Genomic DNA, 24046 nt, shown 5'->3' on the forward strand with positions numbered 1-24046 from the left:
ATCAAGTAGGTGAAAGACTTGTACAATGAAAATTACAAAACTTTGCTCAAAAAAATTAAAGAAGACAAAAATAAATGGAAATACATCCTATGTTCATAGATTGGAAGGGCCAAAAAGAAAAAGTAACATCTCATTCTAGTGAAATACATATAGTGAATTATAGAATAAGGCACCTAGAGTAGCAAACTTGGTTTTCTGTTTTTGTTTCTTTGTTTACTATTTTTCCTGCCTATAACCCCCTCCAACTCCCTCCACCAGCTAGAGTAGCAAAGTTTTTTACAGTTGGAAGTTAGGAAGGAGGCTATTCTCTGTAATGGTGTATTTTATAAGTTGTCTCCTTGATTTTATGTTATCTTCTTAATATTTCTTCCTCCAAATATAAGCCTTTCAGCATACATAGCATTGTGGATATTGAAAATATTTAGAGTTGGGGAATATCTGCAAATGACAGAAGTTACCAGAGAATATAAGATTTTAAGTTTGTGGAGCTCTGAAACAATATGTAGAAAACAATATGTAGTAAGAAAGCATACACCACTATTTCCAATTCAAAATACTTAACAATTTTTAATGTGTTCCTTGAATTGAGTAGTGTAGAAAAAAATGTAAAGTTCTGAGTGCTGACTTTATTTTTCAGGGCTCAGAAATTAATGTTTATGTGAAACAGGTACATAATAATAACACACTATGGAACTGGAACAGATAACATCAAACTTAAATTAGTTTATAGGCAAAAAACCTGAAACTGTTAAAAAAAAAATTTCTTGTGTAAGAAAAAATCCAATTAATTTTCAGACATTTCCTAAGCATTTTGGTAAAGAGGGTTTTTATTCTCTTCATAGTGTTTTCCTCTTTGAAAAACTTAGTTTCATTTGTATGTTTTCCATGTTTTCTTTCCTATATTAAAATGACTATACTTTAAAAACCCATTATTACTTATTGGCGATATAAATAATTTTGTGCTTTTCAATCACACCAATGTCATGTTCCAGTTGCTTCATTTCTTCTTCCAGCCTCTGCTTGCGGATCTTCTTTGGTAAGGAATCAATGAAGACTGAGAGGGACTGGAACTCTTTATGTACCTCTTCCCAGTTCTTTTTCAGACCCTGCAAACAGTAAAAAAAACTGTAACTACTCAAAGTAAACTTCAAAAGTAAATTGTAAATTAAAGTAAATGGTAAAACAAAACAAAACTGTACTGGTAAGGAAAATATAAATAGCTAAAAAAACAACTGACAAAAATGGCTTTTGAAATGATATGTATTTATCAAGTACTTAGCCACAGTAACAAAAAATATTGTACAGAGGCCAAACCCTGTCCTGACTGTGTGTTCAGTTTCCGTTGGGAGTATTTATTTGCTCTGTTTTTAATGTTACTGTACTTGTTTTTACCATCAAATATGCATATGTAGAGTTATGAGTAGTATAAAATTAGGCCCACGGTAAATGCTTTGGTAAAAACAACAACTTAGAATTGATATTCTCAGACAGAAAAAAAAATGTTTGAACAGGAAATTATTTTTTACAAAAATTTTATTTTTTTTCTTTAGGATTTTCTTTTCAAACTATCATCCCCACTCTTCAACAGAGCCATCACATCAAAAGACTTGATTCTGACTTGCGTGGCCATATTTTCTTATACCTGACTAAATGGAATTGTACAAAATGCCAAAACTAAATTTCACCAGAGATTATCTTTTATGTCTCTTTCAGTGTATTAGAATTCTTCTTCCATAGAGTCAAGGGATTTATACTTTCCATTAATGTATTCTAGAAATGACTGAAATGTCATTAAATGTAATACACATGCTAATTTAATAATGTAGTTAATTTTTTATATTCTCAGTAACCAACAAATTCAAAATTAGGGATCTCTTAGGAGCAATAAAGGTTATTTCCATCTCTGCATTGTTACAATTTATCACAGTGCACTAGAGGCCCCGCTGACAAAATGGTATTAAACTACTAATTGAATTCATGCAATAAAATTTCGTAAATTAACACTTTCTTTTATTCACTATGGATGCACAAATCATTTTTTTACAAACAAAAAAAGTAAAACTGAAAGTACAATAATAATATTGCCATGATAATATTGTCCTTAAAAACTCGTGGCATACATTCAGGTTTATGAGAAAATTAGAAGTGTCTTATATAATCAAGCCTTCATAATAAACCCTTACAATAAAAATTTAATGTCGTAGAGACTTCCCAGGGACAATAAAATTTCAATGACTTATTTCCATGCTTAGGTAAAAAAATGATAGGATAGGGCATACTATATAGAATAGGTTGGTTGAAAGAAAGGATAACAAATTTTGAACCCTTGAGTGAGATTATATCAAGACTTTGGGAGAGGAGAAAGGTAGAAAGAAAAGTATCCAGGTTAAAGTTTTAAGAGGGGGATGGTTTAACACAATTCTTAATAGTACATGAGCTATATTCCAAAAAGAAGTCCTCATAGAAATCTTATTATCCTATCATCTTTCATTATGGGACAGGAAATATGGTTCCATGGTGCTCCATAGGGGTGTCTATTGCAGAGAGAAAATTTATACACTTCAAATATCAAAGGTTTTTCATTTCAAGTTGGGTGATATTTTTTCAAATTTTTAAATTTGATAATTTTTTAGTTGGATGATTTTCCATATTATTTGTGGTTGTAGCAGCTACACTTTTTCTCTGTATTTCCTTTTAAAGGATAGTTTGCTTTATCTTCCAGTGTGTACAATAATGTCTGGATCAAAGTCAGTAGCCAGGAATGGCCATTAAATGTAACTAATATCTCATATTTTATTAAAATAATCTCTTTGCTGTTTTTTAAGATCTTTCTTATCTCAGCTAAAAAAACCTTTTATCCATTGCAACAATAGTGATTTTCCCTTATTTTTATTTCTAAAATCTTCTTTATTTTTATGCTGAAATAAGATTGCTAATTTTGGAAAAACTTCAAATGGGGAGAAACAGTCATAAAATAGTGCCTTCATTCAGTTTCATGCTCCTTTTGTACCCTCCACCCCCAATCCATTCTTCTTGTCTTGCACTGTGACTAGGGGTAGGTGGGGTGGGTTGATTTTTGTGGACTATCCCCACCCTCAGCTCTTTTGTCCTCTAGTATCTGCCAAAGGCAGCATTGATGGGAGAGACAGCTTGGGGCCTTTCTTTCCCATCTCTCTTGACATTACTTGACTCTAGTTCTGGCTGATCCATCTGTGACAACACCTGTCAGGTGACCCGTTTTCTAGGCTCTAGCCCTCACTGGGCTCTGGTGACACAGTTTCTTGCCCTGCCCAAACTTCAAGTGTTGGGGGATTCCCACTGTCCTTAGTCCTGGGTGCCTCAGTTTCTCTGTTGATTCTCTTAGTCCTGCTTCACATCTGTAAATAGTTACTTCAAAACCCTCTTCAGAGTCCCAGCTGAGCATGCCTTCTATTTCCTGCTGCAGCCCTGACTAATAAAGCTTCCTTTGGTTACTTTCTATGCACGTGTATATAACGCAGTGGGAAAATACTGGACTGGGAATTGGTTGATGTGGATTTTAGTCCCTGTTCAGCTAAGGACTGCATTTGTTATGCTCACTACAGTATCCTCCAGGCTGGGTACAGTGCCTGGAACACAGTAGATGTTCAATAAACGAATCCATGGATGGATGAACAAATGAGCCCACTTAACACTTTATATCCTTATCTGAAAATGAGAAGTTTGGGATTGTTAGTCCAGATGAGCTCTTCCAGGTATAATGAGACTGTTATTTTATGAAGAATGAGCAGAAGAACATGGCCTGCTCAGGGACATACAACCAGGTTGTCACAGAACTATGTGCAACTCTTAACGAGGGAGGGAAGCATGGTTCAGGGCTTGTCAGGAGCATAGCTTGTGGCTTTGTTACCACAGTGACTACACTACTACATTACCTGGATAATAAGGCATCTGATGGAGGATCTGCTATTGTCACTCAAGGGGTATGCGGAGAAACTCTGTAATGACTAGATTACGAAGCTGAGGGCAGTTTATCCACTACAGCTAAAAAGGTGCAGGAGAGGAGAGCCTTTCCCTTCTGAGGTAAGTTCTTTTTCTCTTTCCCTACTTTTCATTTTCATTTAGATATAAAAATCTGGCTTTCACAAAAGCATGTATTTTCTAAAAATGGTAAAATCCAAACGAGAGAGAGGGAGAGAGAGGGAGAGAGATAAACGAGAGAGAGAAATGGGCCAAAAACCAGTACTCTTCTTGAAAGTGACATGAAGGCCCCACCTCCAGGTCTGCCAGTCTCCTGCCAGCCTGTCTTCCTTTCTTCTTTCCAGGACACAATTATGAAACACCTAAGTTCATGCTGGGCAGTGGGTTAGGTACTGGGGAGACTGCTGTCAACCAAGAGACACAGTAGTACAGTCTCTGCTCTTAGGCCACTCCTTGGATCCACTCTCACTCTTCAGTTTAATGCCCAGCTAATGACCTACCTATGTCCTTCAATGGACACTGTGCCTTGGAACCTTATAAAACTTAGGATCTACACACACATACACACACACACACACACACACACACACACGCAAAATTTAATTTATTAAATGACAACATTCCTACAGCAGAAATTTTCATATATCCTTCTTAATATCCTCAGGGCTTAGCATGATACTCTATGTGAAACAGTCATTTAAAAAATGTTTAGTGACATTCCAAGAGGGAGGTGGATTGAATGGAAGCTGCACTGACACTCTCCCAGGACCAAGCTGGAATTACAACTAAAATAGAGAAAAACCACCCTGAATAACCAACAGAAGACTAGCTGGAGAGCTCCCTCATAACCAAGGACCTAAAGCAGAGACCGTATAGAGACTGGTAGGAAGTGCAGAGGTGGGAGAGGGCTAGCTGGGCTCCCATAGGCAGCAGCTGAACGTGTGGGGGGTTCCCACTGAGAACTCTGGGGCCTAAACCCCAAGCTGGGTTTCCTAGCCCAGAGCACCAGAACTGAGAAAGGTGCCCACATAAAATCTGGCTGTGAAAAGTAGCAGGGTTTCTGGCTGCCTGGGAGAGATGGCTGGAAATGCAGGCACCCTCTTAAAGTTTTGTGTGCAGCCACTCACCTTGGGCTCTGGCAGAGGGAGGACAGAGTGGACTAGAGCAATGTGAGAAGAATCTGGGGTTTTGGGCTCTGGAGACGGAGCTCACAGGGCGGCCATCTGGATTCCTCTACTGAGTCATTCCCCCATACTTCAGGGGACATCTTTCACAGGCAGACCTTTGCCAGCCAGGCAGCTTTTGCCTGGAGGGAAAGCAAATGCCCCCCCCCACCACCACTAGAAAACCTTTCACCCCATTCTGTGGAGTTTATGCCTTGCTGTGGTCCACAGACTGAGGCTCATTAAGAGACTAAGATCAATCAGACTGCAAGCAGAGGCACACTTCTGGGAGCTTTGAGTCTTTGCCTGATCTGCTTCTGGACCTGGACCTTGGAAAAGTAAACTTCGGTGTGCATCTTGGTCCTCTCCAAAAGCACCCATCCCCAGCAGAAGGAACAACAAGCCAGCCCAGCAGAGGGAACCACAAGCTGTGGGTTTTTGATATCTCCAAACAGTATACTCAAGGCCAGTCACAAACAGTGTCTGACATTGGCCTTTACCAGAGACCCTCAAAAAAGACAGAATCCTAGCAGATCCACCTAATACATAGAAACAACCCAAATAGGCAGCCAAAATGGGAAGACAAAAAACAAGCCCCAAGTGAAAGAACAAGAGAAGTCTCCACGAAAAGAGCTAAGTGAAACGGAGATAAGCAATCTATCAGCTATGGAGTTCAGAATACTGATTGTAAGGATGCTCAACAGCATGAGAAAAGATAGAAACTATGAAAATGACCAGTCAGAAATGAAGAATGACATAGCATAAATAAAGAATACATTGGAAGGAATAAACAGCAGATTAGAGGAAGCTGAGGATCGGATCAGCGAATTAGAAGACAGAGTAGAAAAAAATCACTCAATCAGAGATCCAAAAAGAAAAAACAACTAAAAAACAGGAGGACAGTCTAAGGGAGCTATGGGAAATGTAACTTGAAATGTAACAATATTCACATTATAGGAGTACAGAAGGGGAAGAGAATAAGCAAGGGATAGAGAATCTGAGGAAGTAATGTCAGAAAACTTCCCTAACCTGATCAAAGAAAAAGCCATATAAGTTCAGGAGGCACAGAGAGTCCCAAGCAAGAACAACCCAAAGAGGCCCACTCCCAGACACATCATAATTAAAATACCAAAAATTCAATACAAAGAGAATCTTAAAGGCAGCAAGAGAAAAGCAATCTGTTACCTACAAAGGAGCTCCCATACGGCTGTCAGCTGATTTCTCATCAGAAACTCTTCAGGCCAGAAGGGAATGGCATGAAGTATTCAAGATAATGCAAAACAAAGATCTGAAGCCAAGACTACTCTATCCAGCATCAAGGCTATCACTCAAGATAGATGATGAAATAAAGAGTTTCCCAGACAAAAAAAGGCTAAAGGGGTTTATCACAACCAAACCAGCATTGCAAGACATGTTAAAGGTACTGCTGTAATAATAAGAAATAGAGAGAGAAACATAGGCATAAAGAATTAAAATGGCAATAAGTAAGGTCCTATCAATAATAACTTTAAGGACTTTAAGGGAGAGATCAACATACAATCACAGCTGTGGACTTGAACACTGCACTGATTTCACTGGATAGATCTTTCAGACAAAAAGTCAATGCAGAAACAGTGACTCTAAATGGCACACTAGATGAGATGGATTTAATTGACATTTACAGAACATTTCACTCCCAAGCTACAGTATATGCATTCCTCTCAAGTGCACATGGGTCATGCTCCAAGATAGAGCACGTTAGGACAAAAAACAAGTCTGTACAAGTTCAAGATTGAAATCATATCAAGCATCTCAGATCACAATGGTATGAAATTAGAAATCAACTACAGTAAAAACACTCAAAAACATTCAAACACACAGAGGCTAAATAGCAAGTTATTAAGCAATGAATGGGTTACCAATAAGATCAAGAAAGAAATTAAAAACTTCTGAAAACAAATGAAAATGAACACAAAACAACCCAAAATCTATGGGACACAGCGAAAGCAGTCCTGAGAGTAAGTTCAAAGCACTACAGGCTTACCTCAAAAAGCAAGAAAAAATTTTAATAACCTATCTAACCTTACAACCTAAAGAATTAGAAAACTCCCCTGTGAAGCCTTCTGGACAGGGGCATTTTTTTTTGTTGGGATTTTTTTTTATTGCTGCTATTCAGGTTTTCTGATTCTTCCTGATTCAGTTTTACATGATCTCACTCATATGTGGAATCTAATAAACAAAATAGACTGAGGAACAAAATAGATCCAGAGACACAGAAGCATGGAACAGACTGATGAATCTCAGTGGGATGGCGGGGGTGGGGGAGTGGGTGGGGAGAGATTAATCAAAGAACTTATATGCATATATGCATAACCCATGGACACAGATGACAGTCTGGTGAAAGCCTGGGGGGGGGGGGCGGATGCAGGGTGGAGGAGATCAAAAGGGGGACAAAAAGGGGATATCTAATACTTTCAACAATAAAGATAAATTTAAAAAAATGCTTATTGATTATTATAGCACTGATAAATGTTAAGAATTTATAATGCATATGGATCCATTTCTCAACAGAAATTAATATGGTAAGAAATTTTTTTTTTCCTGTTTTAAAGAGGTCACTAGAAATGGCTTTGTAGAAAGCTTTCAAAAGTAATGGGTAAGTTCTATTTTTACTTCCGTAAGAGATAGTGTGACTATAGAAAAATACAAGTAGGTACTTAATAAATATAACCCTGCTCACATTCCCAATATTTTAAATGCTTCAGATAAAATCTTGCATTAAATATTCCAATGTAAATATTTTATTTGTTTACTTTTTCAAAATAAGAAAGATACATATAAAACCTAACACCTGGTTACTTTGAAATTTGAACATCTGTCTTATAGGAAAGAAAAAAAAAATTGGTCTAGGAAGAGTTTCAATTATTCTAGAGCTCCATCTAGTGAAAAATATCTATTTTATGAGTATTATTTTTTAAAAATTCAGGAACATGAAAATAAAAATGAAAATGCTTTTTCTTTTATGTATGCATGTTTGTTGAAGGAGAAGGTGTGGTTCCTTACAATAGTAACTACTTCAGGAAAAAACAGAAACTCACCAAATTGGAAACAAATAATAATCCCAGTATTACAATGTTTTGTTTTCCCCAAAGAGTCATCTTTGCTGCAAGTAGCTGTCACCATAACCAAAAGAGAGTCATTGGATTTCAAAGCCCAAGTGCTGGTTTCATTAATCGTTGATGGCAGACTTTTCGTTAAGAGATGTTCTAGAGAGTTACACAGAATAGAAATGACAGAGCACTTACCTGCAGCACTGCTTCCCTTTCTTCATCAGACAGCCTTTTCATAGCTGCTTTCCTAAGGCTTTCCTGGATATAGTTATCATACTCTTCCTGGGCATTTTTTACTTCCTCATTTCGCTTACATATATATTTAGGCGTGACACCATAATCCTTACAAGGAATTTTGAGAGAGGGAAAAAAAAATCAATATCCTGAGTGTACTCTTATATACATGTACATACCAACCAATGACTGGGAGAAAAAGAAATGTTACGGATATAAAGCCTTTACTTAAAACACTGCGAACTGACAAAATTCAGTGACTTCCCCCCACCTGGGAACTAGTTGATTCTGGTCTTTTAAAACCATTTGGGCTGTTATTTGCGGCAGTTTGTTTTCCTCCTTGGGAATGTTTCCAGTGCCTGCTTCTGGCTGATGACTCAGCCCTTACTTTCCCCCTAAGAGCTGGCTTTTCTTTATTTATTGTACTGCTTCAGCTTTTACCCTGAAATATCTTAAACATCATGAGATCTCTTTTGCAAGGACTTGTTAAATAAAAGAAGATACTTACTTCCAAGGCATTATAAAAACCAACTCTCAAAAGATACAAAGCACATCTGCATTAAGAGAAAACTGACTTGGGACCCTAAGGAGTTTAGAGAAATGCAAAATCCTGGGCTGCTTACAAGTACTGACAGTGAAGTAATCAGCCATGATTCTTCCAGGTTAGTGAATGTGTATGATAGATACCACTGTTGAGAAACAGTACTTATTTATTCTTCAAAATATTATTTGTACTTTGTGCTAGATATATTGGTGAATAAGAAAGGCAAAGTTTCTGTTCTCATGGAATGTGCATTCTAATGTGAGAGAAACTTAGCAAAAAAAATACTGTGTGTGTATATGTGTGTGCGTTCCAAGGTAAAATAAAAGCCAATAAGGGGAAAGAAAGAATAGGAGCTAGTTTAGATAAATAACAAAATCAGGGGAGACCTCTCTCAGGAAACAGTAGTTGAGAGAGATGGTAGTCATTAAAACTATTCACAAATATTCTGGTTCTTTCTTCGGGCACTTGGTAGTACAACACTTTCCTGCTCTCCTTGAAGTAAGATGTAGCCATGCCACTTGACTTGCCTATTGTCAGTGGAAGTGACCTCTACCTTTTGGGTAGAAGCCTTAGGAATTAATGGATGGTTTGCCATGTTCTTTTTCTGTCTGGTATAGTGATGGGAGGTGTTTTGGGTTGCCTGGGGCATGAAATGAGGACAAGAAGCAGAGCTTTCAACAACCCTCAATGAAAATGTGACACAAGCAAACAATAAAACTTAGTTGCTTTTAGTTACTGAAATGTGGGAGTTATTTGTTACCACCACATAACCTAACCCACTCTGCCTGAACAAGGGATAGAAATCCTAGCTGTGAATGTGTTCTGGAAAGTTGCAAAGCACTCTACAAATAATCTCTAAGAGCACAGTATTCTTGTTAGTTAGTGCAACGGTAAATAGTCCAGTCCATTTCAGGAAACACTGAGGGCAACACCTCATTACAGCTCAATACAATTACTGATGGGCATAATAATGATTTTGCATCATCAAAAAATATTAAATTATATTTGGTATACTCTGTTTAATAAAGGGAATGACATGATACAGTTTAGGAAAAACAACTATCTCACAAATGACTAAAAGCTTCAGTGATCTGAAATATTCCCATGTGTTGGATCATTGAAGGCTAATTGTACTATTGAAAATAATAATTGTATATATTATAATATCTACTCTTTATTGAATGTTTACTAGGTGCCAGGTATTATGTCAAGTACTTAATATTTTTTTATATCACTTAATCCTAACTCCAACCCTGTGATAAATCTAATAACTTGTTAAAGATCACAGAGTTAAATAAGTGGCAGCGCTAAAATTTGAAATGATGTCTTATTACTATTGCTATGTACGTTAGGAATTACCCATGCTTAGGTTTGTTTTCACAAACTGTTTCTCATGGCACAATGGGCATATAATATTTTATTTGGAAATAAAACGTGAGATTTACTTACTTTTTACAAATGGCATTGCCCTTAAAAGGACTTACTATCTCACTCACCAATAAGAGATTTTTTAAAAAATTTAACTCTGATAAATGGAAAGTAAGTGAGTAAGTCCTTCATGAGCCCTGATTGCTTAGCCAGCAACAAGAGGACAATAATAGTGTAGTGTTTGTATGGCTTGGTAAACAAGCACAGGTAGAGATACTTAATATTTTTCTGTCTCTGTATTGAATTTTTACTTCAATTTTCTGTTCAAGGCAAAAAATACATTGAAGTGGACAGCTAAGGCAGAAGGTAGCCAGAGGGAGGGGCAGACTGTGTGGCAATTGGTGGTATAACTATCAAAGGAGAAGGATTTTTATGTGATGGTAGAGAAATAATGGACTGGAAATAGCTTTAAAGGGCCAGGAGAGTGAAATTTCTGCTTTTCCACACCCTATGGGACAAGGGCTATGAGCAGCCTCCAGGAGCCACAGACGGAGGAAGTATCCCTAGAAGCCTGAAATTACTTAATGGAAGGTGCTGCCACTCCTCGATTCCTGCTAAAGTCTTCCAAAGGGGGCTTAGCCTACATGTGACAGTTTCTCAGGGAACAAGCAGTGTTCTCTGACAACAGCCTTGAGGTTCCTGTTTTGATTTTGAACAGGCACTGGATTTCTCATGGTAGATCACTGGACTACCTCAACATAAGCCCTTCATACATCATTGATGCAATTTCGTTTCTTTTTTCTCTCTTCCTTTCTTCCTTCTTTCCTATTTGCCACACCTTATTATTATGTATTATTATTCTTTAGGGTTTTGTACTCATATTTTACTGTGTGTGTTTCAGGCATTTTAATGTTCTGTAAGTATACAAAGTAAATAGGTTTTATATAAGGTATTTTTTTGGTAAGTTTTCTAAATTTTAAAGATCTTCTATATTTAAACAATTAAACCCAAGCTTCTATAATTTTCACTGATGAAATATGTTTATCTGATTAGAGTCTTTTCAAATAGAAATGAAGGTCCCAAAAGGACTAGATTACTGCACAGTTCTTTCAACATCTGTTTTACTTCAAACTAAAAGCAAATGAATATATTCAAGTTGAAATAACAATGTGAATTAGTTACACTATACTAATAGGATGGATGGCTCTAAAGTTGTATTATTCTTCATTTTTCTCATTCTGCTTCCTAGACACTGAAACCTAATGACTAAATCAGAGGATCTTCTGAAAGGTTACTCCTTCTAGATTTATAGTAATAACTGTGCTTTTAATGACTGTCCACCTCACCTAAAATTAATATATTTTAGAGAATGTTTATTATAATTATTAATTATATTGAAAATTAAAATTAAAGAAAAATAATTACAGTTTTCCTCTACTGAACTATATGGTATTCATTCCAAATTCCCTGTCATTTCATCACATTCGATTTACACCAAACACAGATTTCAGGAGAATGAGAATTGGCAATCTAGATAATTTGTCCAGTGAGAATACTATTACTGATAATATAGATAATTATTATGAACATTATATTTAAATTATTTGCATTTCAGGTCTAAAATTAATATCTCACAAGGTTACCTTTTTATTGATGTACTTTGGCACTAGTCCAGAAGTTTCAAGATCATGCTTGTCTCCAGTTCGTTTGTCAACATAAATTGGTTTAGGCTTTTTAGCCACTCCCATAATGACATCGGCTGCATTTGTATTAATGAAATTTTTTTCACTCTGTACTCCCATGATTGGATGATCAGTCCTCAGTGGCACAGGAGGCTTTTTGGGCTTATCCCGCTCAAACGTTTTTTCTGTTAAACATAACATTTCCTTGTTAATATTAAACTATAAACATTGCTACTCAGTGCTATATAAAACATCCCGATATTTTACCACTAGTATATTGAAATTTTATTAATAATATATCCAAATCTTTAAGGTAAAAAATCAATAATCATAAATGTAAAAATTAAGTTGAATGTAATCAATTAATATCTTGAAGAATAGTATAAAAAACTAAGGAAGAAGATAAGCACCCCAAAGCATATGATAGCTAATATATTTTAACTAGCTATTGTGAAAATATTTTCTTATAAAGATTTCAACAACAAAAGTTCAGCTTTCCCATTGAAAAAAGTTCAAAGAAACATTAAAACTTTTTTCTGAGTACTGTCAATATTACTAATAATTGCTTCTTCAGAGGAAAGTTACTACAAAATCACCACATAAATAAAAAAAAACACTTGATGTATTAAAAGTCCAAGGATCTATATTTTCCCCCCACTAAAACTACTATTACTATAAGGTATAAAAATCATATAATAGCTATGTACTCAATATACAGCTTAACAAATAAAACATTACCGATATAGTTGAAGTTTCCTATCCACCCCCCCCGATTACATCTCACCTCCTAAAATAACTACTATCCACAATTTATTTTATTTTTCTATACCAAATTCTCTTCATTAGCAGCATGTGAAACTGTTCATTTTTACATAGTACCTTCAACCTGACTATTCCAACTTGTCTATTTTGACAGAACCAAATCAAAATGGTTTGTAAAAATATTAAGATGTAAAAAAATTACAATTGCTTTCCAAGAGTCAAAGGCAACAACTTTCTAGAAGAACCTTACTCAAATTTTACCCTATCACAATTACTAGGGACTTTGACTTTATTTATTTCTGCATTGTTGGAGCTTTTTATGAGCTTATATAGCTTTTATTATTTAAAAAACAATACAGGGTGGGGCAAGAGTAGGTTTACAGTTGTAACACAAATAAATAATACAATAATGAATAAATAATAATCCAAGAATAAATTCTGTTTCATGTATTCACAACTGTAAACCCACTTTTGCCTCACCCTGTGCTTATTATTAAAAGTCTATGGACTAGATTTATATCTTGTTATGGGCTGAACTGTGTTCCTCCAATATTTATACATTGAAGACATAACCTCCAGTACCTCAGGATGTGACTGTATTTGGACATAGGATCTTTAAAGAGATACTAAGTTAAAATGAGGTCATTAGTGTGAACCCTAATCCAAGACACACACAGAGGGAAGACCAGGTGAAGAGACAGGAAAAAGACTGCCATCTACAAGAGCAGAGAGGCTTAAAATAAAAACAACCCTGACAGCAACTTGATCTTGGATCTAGCCCTCAGAATTTTGACAAAATAAATTTCTGTTTAAGCCACTCAGTCTGTGACACTTTGTTATGGCAGCCCTAGCAAACCAATACACTTCAATATTAGTTCTATATCCCCAGAAACATTATAAAGGAGCTTTGAATATTAATTTATTCATTAATTCATGCAATATATTTTTGTTGAGCAACTACTATGTCCCTAGGTAATGCACTAGGAACTGCAAATACAGCAGTGAAGTGACAAAGTTCCTGTTCTCATGGAGATTACATATGAGTAGGAGAAGAAAAATAAAATTTAATATGTGGAATATAATGTGTATATTTGGTTGAACTACATGTGAAATTGTTTACCATTTTTGACCTACAAAAATCATATCTTTTTCCTGTTTAACGTATTACTGAGGCGGTATGAGCACTGTTCAGAATTGAATTATGGAGTTTCTATGAAGCTTGAAGCAGAGAATAAGACCTCATTGTGGAACCCAAATAGTTTTCCTTCTACCGGATACTCTTAACCAAAAATGGTTTGCATGATCTTTTTGCCTACGAAATCAGAGGTATCTATCCTCTAGATCAGGGGTGGGAAATGTCCAGCCTGAGAGCCGTACAGAGCCCTTGAAATCATTTGGTCTGACCCTGCCAAGGCAACCAAAGGTGGGACTCAGAATTCAATAAATCTAGGAGCTTTTTTCATAGCTAAGTTTTAAGCTGATAATTTTGTATGGCCTGCGAATGATGTTACAAATATCCAAATGGCCCTTGGCAGAATAAAAGGCTCTCTACCCTTGCTCTACATGTTCACAAATATTCAGAAGCCAAATTTAATTATGAATCAAAAGTGCATGCAAATGACTCCTGTAACTACAAGAGAATCTGTATCTTTGGAAATGTATAGTAAAAGAGGTGAAACTAAATTCTCAGAAAATGAGGAAACCATTTAGAAAGACTAATAATTCATTCTTAGGTGAGTAAGCAGAGTAAATTATAACTCTTGGTCATTTGTGGTTGTCTATCTGATGGTCCCTAAATTCTACTTCTGCTTTTCCCTTATGTTATATTTATCTAAATATCATCTTGTCTCTCATCCCAGGAGTAGGGGTTGACTATGGGGTAAGGCTTGGAAAATGGGGTGAAGATGTCTCTTCACAAATTATTTGGTGGTAGTGATAATAAATCTGAAAACCAAATGGTTTGTTTTTTTAGGCTACGTCAGAATGGTAGTGTCAACATACCTTGTAGTCATGCAGATGTTCTATCAATTGAATTTAGAGAAACATTCATGTATCTGTTAAATTTTTTCAGTGTATCTAGCAAATTACTGCCTTCAAAATTATATTCAAAATGACAGAATATTCAAAAAGAAATTGGCAGCAGCCTTGGCCTACATTAACCTTTAACTTTGTCTCACTGGACTGAATTTCTTAATTATTCTTCAGGCCCATGAAATTTTGTGTTTATTTACCTCATGATGTTTATAAGAGGAGATATAGGCTTCTTCCCCTTTTCCTTATTTTATAATTAGGATTTATAGTTTGGTAGATGTGTTATATAATATGCTTAATCTTAGAGAGGATACATGAGGACCCAAGTAATATTATTGGTCCCAAGGCACTGAAAAATCCTAATTCCATTTTAACATTTCCTTATTTCTCAAGTGGTTGTGGGTCACAAAATACCAAGATTTCACTTGAGGAAGATACAAAATAGACTGTTGAAGACATGACTGTAAGCATGAATGTTGTATTTTCAGACTTGCTTCTTCCATCTTTCCTAAGAGTGCCCCATCCTTTGTTATAGCATGTCGGTTATGAGAAAGGATTGTGGGACATAAAATATGGACACAGGAAAAGTAGTTTCACTTTTGTCAAAAGGTATACCCTAGCTAGGCTTGAGGTGTTACATTATTTCCTTGAAGCCAGAAGACATAAAAAGGCTAACTTTTGAAAAGAGATAGGCTTATTTCCCTCTCATCTTTTTTGTCCCAAAGCATCATGCAAGACATGCTCAGGATGGGAAGAAGCTGCTTCCACACACACAGGTCAGTGACCCCTTTTCATTCACTCTCCTTTTTTTTGGATAGCTTTCTTTCCCTATATCTATATACTCTATGACTGTGATTAATTACATAAGTTGTGAGGCCCAGTACAAAATAAAAATGTGGGGCTCCTTGATTAAAAATTATTAAGAATTTCAAGGTGGCAAAAGCAGAGCATTAAACCAAGCACGAGATCTTTCTAAGCGCGGGTGGCATGTCCGAGAGCTATGTCTACCACTCATTCATTAGCTCCTCCATTACACCAACTCATTTATTGCCTGAATGGTCTTAGATATCTGGGAGAGTTAAGCACATGTTCAGGCCTAAAGTAGTTGCTTCAACAACTGATAGCAATGGTTGTAATTTTCATTTCTTGGAGAAAAGGCCCTTGCACAATGGAGTTTAGGACTCTTCTGGTGTTTGTTATTGAGTTCATATGGCTAGGGGCTAAGGCAGTGAGGCATGTGGTGCTGGAGGTGGGCCTTTATTGGACAGTCCAAGATGTAGTTCAAGGTGCTTGCAGCACCAAAAGTCTGTTTGGGGGCAACTTAGCGTTCTCTGCTCTCTTTTTCTATACATTCCCTACTTCTTTATTTTAGCTTCTCAAATTCTGTTTAATATGAGGTAAAGTTGCGTCATATTTAATATTCATAGACACTAAAAAATAATTTTAGTTAAATTACTGTTTACATTGTTAATATTAAAAAGAGTGATAAAACCTACTGGGTGGTAGAGTTTTTTCCTTTGAATGTTTCTTCAGGAAATCCTTTGGAGAAGGTACTTCAATTTTTGGTGGTCCCATAGTTTTCATTGCAGTTTTAAATTTTTGCATGTCCTCTTTTACAGCTGTCTTAAAGGTTGATATGTACCTAAAATGAAAAGAAGTTGCAGCATTTATATTTCTAGTAAAAATTATTTAAAGTTTAAAATAGGATATACATTTCTAATTTATGTTAAGTCTATATTCATTGGGAGGTAGCCATAATTACCTAAGCCCCGTCTTTAGGCTTAGGCAAGCTAGAGGGAAGCTTTGCCCCAAGAAAGAGGTGCTAGGGTAAAGATATTCATAGTACTTCCTTATTATTCTTTGAAAATCAAAGCACCAGTAGTGATTTCACATCTCTCTCGCTCTCCCCATCCCCTCAACCCCCTCATTTTTCTGATCAGTCTAACTAGAGGTTTATTAAATTTATTGCTCTCCTCAAAGAACCAGCTTTTCATTGATTTTTTCTAATGTTTAATCTACATTTCAATGATTTCTGCACTGATCTTTACTATTTCTCCTTATTTTGGGTTTAATTTGCTTTTCTTTTTAAAGTTTTTTAAGGTGCAAGTTTAGATATTTGACTTTAAACCTTTATACTTCCCTATACAAGTATTTAAAACTATAACATTCCCTCTCTGCAAAGTTTTATAGCTGTAGCCCACAAATTTTGATATGCAATGCTTTCATTTTTTTAAGCTCAAAATACCTTTTTAATTCCTTTTGAACATCATCTTTGACTTAGGAGCTTGTTTAGATATTTTGTTTGGTTCTCAAATATTTGGGGATGTTTCAGGTATCTTACTGATTTCTAATTATTTTCTATTGTGGTCTATCTTTGCAAATTTTATATACACTCATAAAGAAAGTGTACTTTGCTGTTGTTGGCTGGAGTGTTCTGTAAATGACAATTAGATCAAACTGGTTGGTAGTGTTTTTAAGTGTTTTTATTAATTACTGAAATCTCTGACTACAATTGTGGATTTGTCTGTTTCTTTTAGTTCTATTAGTTTTTGCTTTGTATATTTTTGACACTGGTAGTAGGTGCATATTACTTAGGATTAGCATATCTTCTTGAAAAAGTGACCACTTCATCATTATAAAATAATGCTTTTTAAATCTGTAAAAATTTTATATTCTAAAATCTCCTGATATGAGTTTAACCACTCCAGCATTCCTTTGATTTGTGGTGCCATAGTATTTTTTCATTTTTCAACTTTTTACTTATTTGTGTCTTTATTTTTTTTAAAGTTTTTTTTGTTTGCTTTTTTATAGAGAGAGCAAATAATTTTTATCCTTTCTAACAATCTCTTACATGGCATGTTTAGACCATTCACATTTAATGTGATTTTTTAAATGTTCACCTTTAAATTTTCCACCTTGCTGTTTGTTTTCTACATATCACATTGTTCATTCTTCTTTTTTAAATATCCTGCCTTATTTTTGTTTTTGTTTGGATTTTTTCTTTTGTGGAAGTTCTAACGTTTACAGTGTACATGTTCAACTTATCACAGCCTACATTCAAATAATATTATAACACTTCGCATGTGGTATAAGAAACTTACAAAAGAATACTTTCATTTACCCTTTCTCAATCTTTGTCCTAATGTTGTAAGATATTTTACTTCTATATGTGTTATAAAACCCATAATTATTGTGATGATTTTCCTTCTAAGAAGCGGATTAATCATATTTTAAAGACATTTTAAAAGGAAATAATATTTGCATATATATTTCCCATTTTCAGTCTTATTTCATTGCGTAAATTCAAATTTCCAACTCATACCCTTTCTTGTGCATGAAAGACATTTTATTAACTTCCTCCCTTTTGGCTACTTTTAAGCTTTTTTTTCTTTGTTATTGGTTTTAAGAAATTTGATTGTAATGTCCTTGGTATGATAGTGTTCTTCCTCTCCTTTTCTTTCTTCTCCTCCTCCTTCGTCATTGTGATTCTTGGATTTAGGGATTTCATTAAATTTCCCCAAAGTTTACCATTACTCAAATATTTCTTCTGTTTACCCATCTCTCTCCTCTCTTTCTGGGACTCTAATTACACTTATGTTAGACGGCTTGATGGTCTTTATAGCTTACTGATTCTGCTTTCTTTTTCCATTTTTTTCTCTGTTTCATTTTGTATTGTTCTAGTACTATGTCTTCACATTCAATAATATTTTTTTCTTCAGTGTCTTGGCTGCTGTTAATCACATCAGTATCAGATTTTCATTTTAGACATCCTTTAGCTCTGTACGTTAGATTTGGGTCTTTTTAAAAAAATCTTTCCATTTCTCTCTGTATTTTGCTCATGTTTTCCTCCTCTACTTTTCTGAACACATGGAAAATATTTAAAAGAGTGGTTGTCATATCCTAGTCTATTAATTCTCTCATTGATGCCGATTATTTGCCTGCTTGTATTGACTGATTTTCCTCTTCGTTATGCATTGCACTTCTGGGTCCAGAAGAGCTTTAGTCTAGTTCTAATTTGGTTCCACTACTGAAGCAATATACTTCTGAGCGCACTACTCAATGCCCTGTGTCTTAGGTGTTTCCACTCTGCCTGGTGGGAATATGAACTTTATTTGGCTCTGCTGCATTCTGTTGGTTATCTCTCTGGCCTCAGTAGTTTTATCACACCATATTACTAACAACCAAAGACTTCAGGGAAATCCCCCTGCATATTTTTCTCTCTCTCTCTCTCTCCAGTACTCCGAGAATTCACTCCAGTGCTGTGAATTCTACATGCCTTGTCTTGACCTTCCTGAACCCTAAACTCTGTGCCCTTAACTTGGGGAAACTGCTAGGTTTTGTTTGAATTCCTCTTCCCTGGGCTTTGGCCTATAAATTCTCTCCAGAGAATATGTAGGGGCAACGTCTGAAAACCATTGTTTTATATTTTTTGCTGTCGTTTTAGTTATTGAAGATGAGAGGATAAATTCCATCCTTGATTGTAGGCAGAAGTTCAGCTAAACCACTTTTAACAACGTGTATTCTCTTTATACTTACGTGGGTGAGTTTGTTTGAAGAAACATGAAATTGTTTCTTGCTTTTAGGGGCCTTTTGTCAATCTTGAGCTCAATGGCTAGAAATCAGTTATGGTTCACATTGAATGAGCTCATTAGATACCTTCAGGTTCAATACAAACCTGTGCCTTAAAATTCCCACGGAAGTTGGAATTAGCAGGTATGATCTTTTGATTAATAAAATAGTCCCTTGGGGTAAAAATGACGTGTGTATGCTTTCACCACTTTTTAATTTGTCATCTTGTGATTCAATACATTATTTTGTGTGAGCTCAAAGTTTACTCATTTTTTATAGAAAACAAGATATTCTATTCTATATGAATGACACTTTTTATTTTTCTAAATTATAAAAATAAAAAATAGATGAAACTAATATAATGTCAATTATATCTCAATTTCAAAAATGAATAAAAGTCTAGGTTCCTTCATCCACATGTCTGAAGGAAAAGTGCCTTCTCTCATTATCCCTTTCGTACTAGTTTCCCAGGCCTTCAATTCTTCTGCATTCTTTAGATGATTCTATTAATTATAGCACAGCTTAAGTCGTGTGTTTGCTTTTCCTGGTGATTTTGCAATCTATATGAACTGTGAGGTTTATGTAAAGAATGAATATATACAAGCATGAGAAGAGCACTTGGGTAAAAAGAGATGAAGTGTTATTATTGTGTAAGTCTGCAGAGATTGGATAGCCAGATTAAAAAACATAAATAATGACTTCTAGCACTAAAAGCAATGACATTGGAATAGTCCTGACTTTCTTTGAATATCAGTTCATTTAAAAGGCTTACTGCTTTCCCCAATTCAATTACTGACTACAATTAGTCAGCAGAGTAGGTAAGAACCTCAGGAGAAAATGACACTGTCATCTAAAATTTCATAATAGTCAAGATTGCTTAGCAAACTAGCAAACTCAGATACATAACCAGACTTTAAACAAGGAGATGTTACAAAATTTCAGAAAATATAGATATAGCAGTATGAAAATTGAATAAAATGGAAGGTAGTTCAAGAAGAATGAGAAGCTCTGAAAATAAAATTCTGTCTCCATGTCACAATTATCCCAATGAAAACCAGAAAGGCATAAAAAACAACAATAAACTACTGGGTGATTATGACATTAAATATCTCTGTTTTCAAAAAGCGTGCATCCAGAAACTCCATACTGGTGAGCCTGATGTTAATTTCAAAGAGCTAAAAATCTGTAGAGCAGCAATGACTGCATGAGCCACTTGGAGTTTCAGGTCACTAAAATTAAGATCTTTTTTGAAAAATATAAGGTTATTGGACTCATAAGTCAGGAATACCTTAGACATAATATACATCTTGATGTTAGTAAAGCCTCTTATTAAATCCTTATTGATAAGGTAGAGAAATATGAACTGATTAATGGGTGCATTTGGATGACTGACTGAATCCTCAAAAACATTATTGCTGTCAGTCTAGAAAGAAATACCTAGTAGCCTACTAAAGTGCAAAGTACTTGCCTTGTCACTGACTGATGGATATATAAAAGACATTAGATCTGCAAATGACACAAAGAGAGTATATGATTCAAAATTCAAAACTGTCTCCATATATTAATAAGTTTAGATTAAAAAAGAATCAGCTATGCAATTATAGGATGGGGAGACCAAACTTAGTCATAATTTATGTGGGAATTTCAATGTGAGACAATGGTAAGACATGACTGTCATAGTGCTAATGGATGCATAAATAAAAGTATTGTGTATCAAGGAAAGTAGATCATAGTTTGACATGCAGACCATATCAGGAATATTACTTTCAATAAAAGGGAGAGAATGTTTGGAGATATTAAGCAACTGGAGTTATCAATAGAAGGGTCACAAATTTGGTGAAGATCTTAGAAACCATCTCACATATCATGAGGAACTGAAATTTTGAAAACTGATTCCTGGTTTCTCATTGACTTTAATACTTTTATATCTTAAGTCCCAGCTTATAGTTCAACTGCAAAAAGTTGCCCTTCACCCCACTTTGGTTATATATATCTATTTGGTAACATATATCTATCTCATTTAGTATCTGCATCTCTCACTGGGGTTTTCAATAATATATGGTTTTATTGTTAATCAATATTTTAATGTTTATATTTTTGTTCACCAAGGAAACTAACCTCTGATGTATGAGAGATCACAGAACAGTCAATTTTTGATTTCTCCAAGGAATCCAACTCTTTATGAAAGCTACACAATCATCTTACCAGTCTTGCAAATTGCTGCAGAGAGCTTTTTAAAAGCTGGGTTTATAACTCAGTAATACAAATAAGCCTCATAGCTTATTACATTTTTAAAATTTATCTTTATTGCTGAAAGTATTACAGATGTCCCATCCCCCCCCCCCCCCATTAATACATTTCTTATGATTAAATTTTTACTATCACTAAAGGGTTTGAGCCAGGACAAGTCTGTGTTAGTGTGGTAAGAAAGAATTAGTTAAATATTTACTTATGCTCTCTTTTTATGAATTAGTGCTTTTCATGCATTCTGTCAAACTAAAACTCCTCATGGTTGTTGCTAACAGTATAGGCTGACTTTCTAACAGAGAGAATTCTGTAGCATATTAGGACGCCTTCTATTCCCTTCACCATAAGTTGCTTTTTCTTACACAGTCCTTCAGAGTAAACCAAGGAGTTTGTGTGCAGTGACTCCAAAATTCCCCAAGGGCAATATTACACACATAATAGGATCTCAGGTAATGCTTGCCAATGAATAAAGATAGTTCCTATAAAATTTATTGAAAAAAATCACCTAGATGCATAGTAAAGCTTTATAATTTACCAATGAACAGAACACCTATCTAATAAAATAATTTATCATTCAAATTCAGTACTCTATAGAAAATACAATCTACCAGTGGGTTTCAGAGACGAGGAGCTTTATTTTGTACAATATATAGGAATTTTGGACCAAAAGTCCACTCAGCAATAGTTAAACACTCCTCATAAACTGTGCAACTGTACCATATCTTCTTTATATTCCCCTTTCCAATTTCCACTAGATTTTGAGAAGCTAATGGAAAACAATGTAGGTAATGCTCTGCTTAAAACAAAGATACTCAGGCTTAAAAAGGAAGGATGTGTCCACTTGTTGAAGATGTTATGCACCCCTAAAAATAACTGACCATTAGATCTGAAAGGGGCCATAAACATTATTTAGTTTGTTTTACAGATCAGAAAACAAATGAAAATTTATTCATGATCCCCAAACCAATTAGTTGCAGCCCCTGTTTTTTGTTTTGTTTTTACCCCTAGCCCAGTGCTCTTTCAATTTGGCTTTGACTTGAATCAGGAAAAGGAAAAAGGTAAAAGACAGCAAAGACCTAGGAGTGAGATTTTCTCCACTACTTACCTTCTTTTCACCCCACAGATTTAAATAAGTTCTAAGTCCCTACACAGGAGAGTAAATGGGATGTTTACTTTGTGATGACCTTTTTGAAACTGGGGAATTTAAGAGGTCCTATCATTCATGTAAAATTTTTAACTCAATTACATATTTTTGGTTCTCTATCCATCCACTCTTTCTTCCATCTATTAGACCCGTAAAAGACTTTAGAAACGATCCAGTCTGTCTATTTTGTTTCACTAATCAAAAAAGTTGAAGCTCAGAAACAAATTTATATTTGACAATAATCTTGGGGTTAAAATAAGTACTATCCCCTTAGAAAAAGAGCAGTCAGAAATAAAGGAATGAACTCTTGAAACCAAATATCAAGTATCCAAACACAGCATAATAAAATTGTGATTTTCTTTCTTCAACACGAATTTTTATGCTATTATATACCACATATCATGTGCGAACAATCAGATAAATTACAAAACAATTACATACCATATTACAAGGGGCTAACATAAAATGGCCCTAGTCTAACAACACTGGATCACCCTCTCTGAATATTGACATGCTAAATACCTAGATTTTGCAAGCTTTTCTTTAAGAAGTTATCATCCGCCCAAGGCTACTTCATCGAGACACAAATACTTCTTTCTTTTTAAAAGTCATGTGATGCTTTGTTAACCCTGAAATAGAATAATTATTCCCCATTCTTGTTTCAGGCGATAATCTTGTATTGCCCACATACCTAGGAGGCTGGGGAGGCTCCTTCCAGTCACTGGGTATGAGGTTATAAATACTCTCAGAAGAGCATGTTGGATCCATGGCCACCAAATGAACTCCTCAAAACTCAACTTTTTCCCCCTCAAAATACCAATATCTCCGTCCCTTTCTTCACTGCTTCCCCTTTCCTTTCCTCCCTCTTGCCTTCTCAAGGAACTAAGGTTTCTCTCTTCACACAATTCCCCTTTGACCTCCTCTGCGCAGTCCTCTGCTGGGAAGAAGATACCCTTTCTATTCTTCTCGCGGTTGCTTAGCGTCCTCGACCGCGCGCTTGCCATGGAAACAGTTACTAGGCGACGGGGAAGTGGGCGGCCGCACGGCAAACTAGGTTTCCTCTCTTCCGTCTCCGCGGCTCATACTTCTGACGAGAAAGCGCAACGCGGAGAGCACCGTCTCTATGTGCCTTTGGGAGTAATGGGGTGAAAAATGGCGTCCCCTTAAAAACGCTGGTCTTTCTTGTCTCTGGTTATTTAGATAAATAAAGATTCACACACAGGTGTAGCGTAGCGCGCCCGCGGTCACACACT

At 35.5% G+C, this 24046-nt stretch overlaps 1 protein-coding gene across 1 annotated transcript; it reads right to left on the reverse strand.

The window, feature by feature from the left end:
* Positions 1-297: 297 nt before the first annotated feature.
* On the reverse strand, positions 298-23628 carry ENKUR (enkurin, TRPC channel interacting protein). Its single transcript, XM_016224698.2, has 5 exons — positions 23485-23628; positions 16330-16475; positions 12002-12225; positions 8408-8554; positions 298-1106 (listed from the first exon to the last, which is right to left on the reverse strand). The coding sequence occupies exons 1-5, from the start codon at positions 23559-23561 to the stop codon at positions 933-935; spliced, it is 768 nt and encodes a 255-aa protein (XP_016080184.1). The 5' UTR covers positions 23562-23628; the 3' UTR covers positions 298-932.
* Positions 23629-24046: the final 418 nt, after the last annotated feature.

Source organism: Miniopterus natalensis, chromosome 1 (genome assembly GCF_054644295.1).
Source record: "Miniopterus natalensis isolate mMinNat1 chromosome 1, mMinNat1.hap1, whole genome shotgun sequence".
NCBI classification, from domain to species: domain Eukaryota; kingdom Metazoa; phylum Chordata; class Mammalia; order Chiroptera; family Miniopteridae; genus Miniopterus; species Miniopterus natalensis.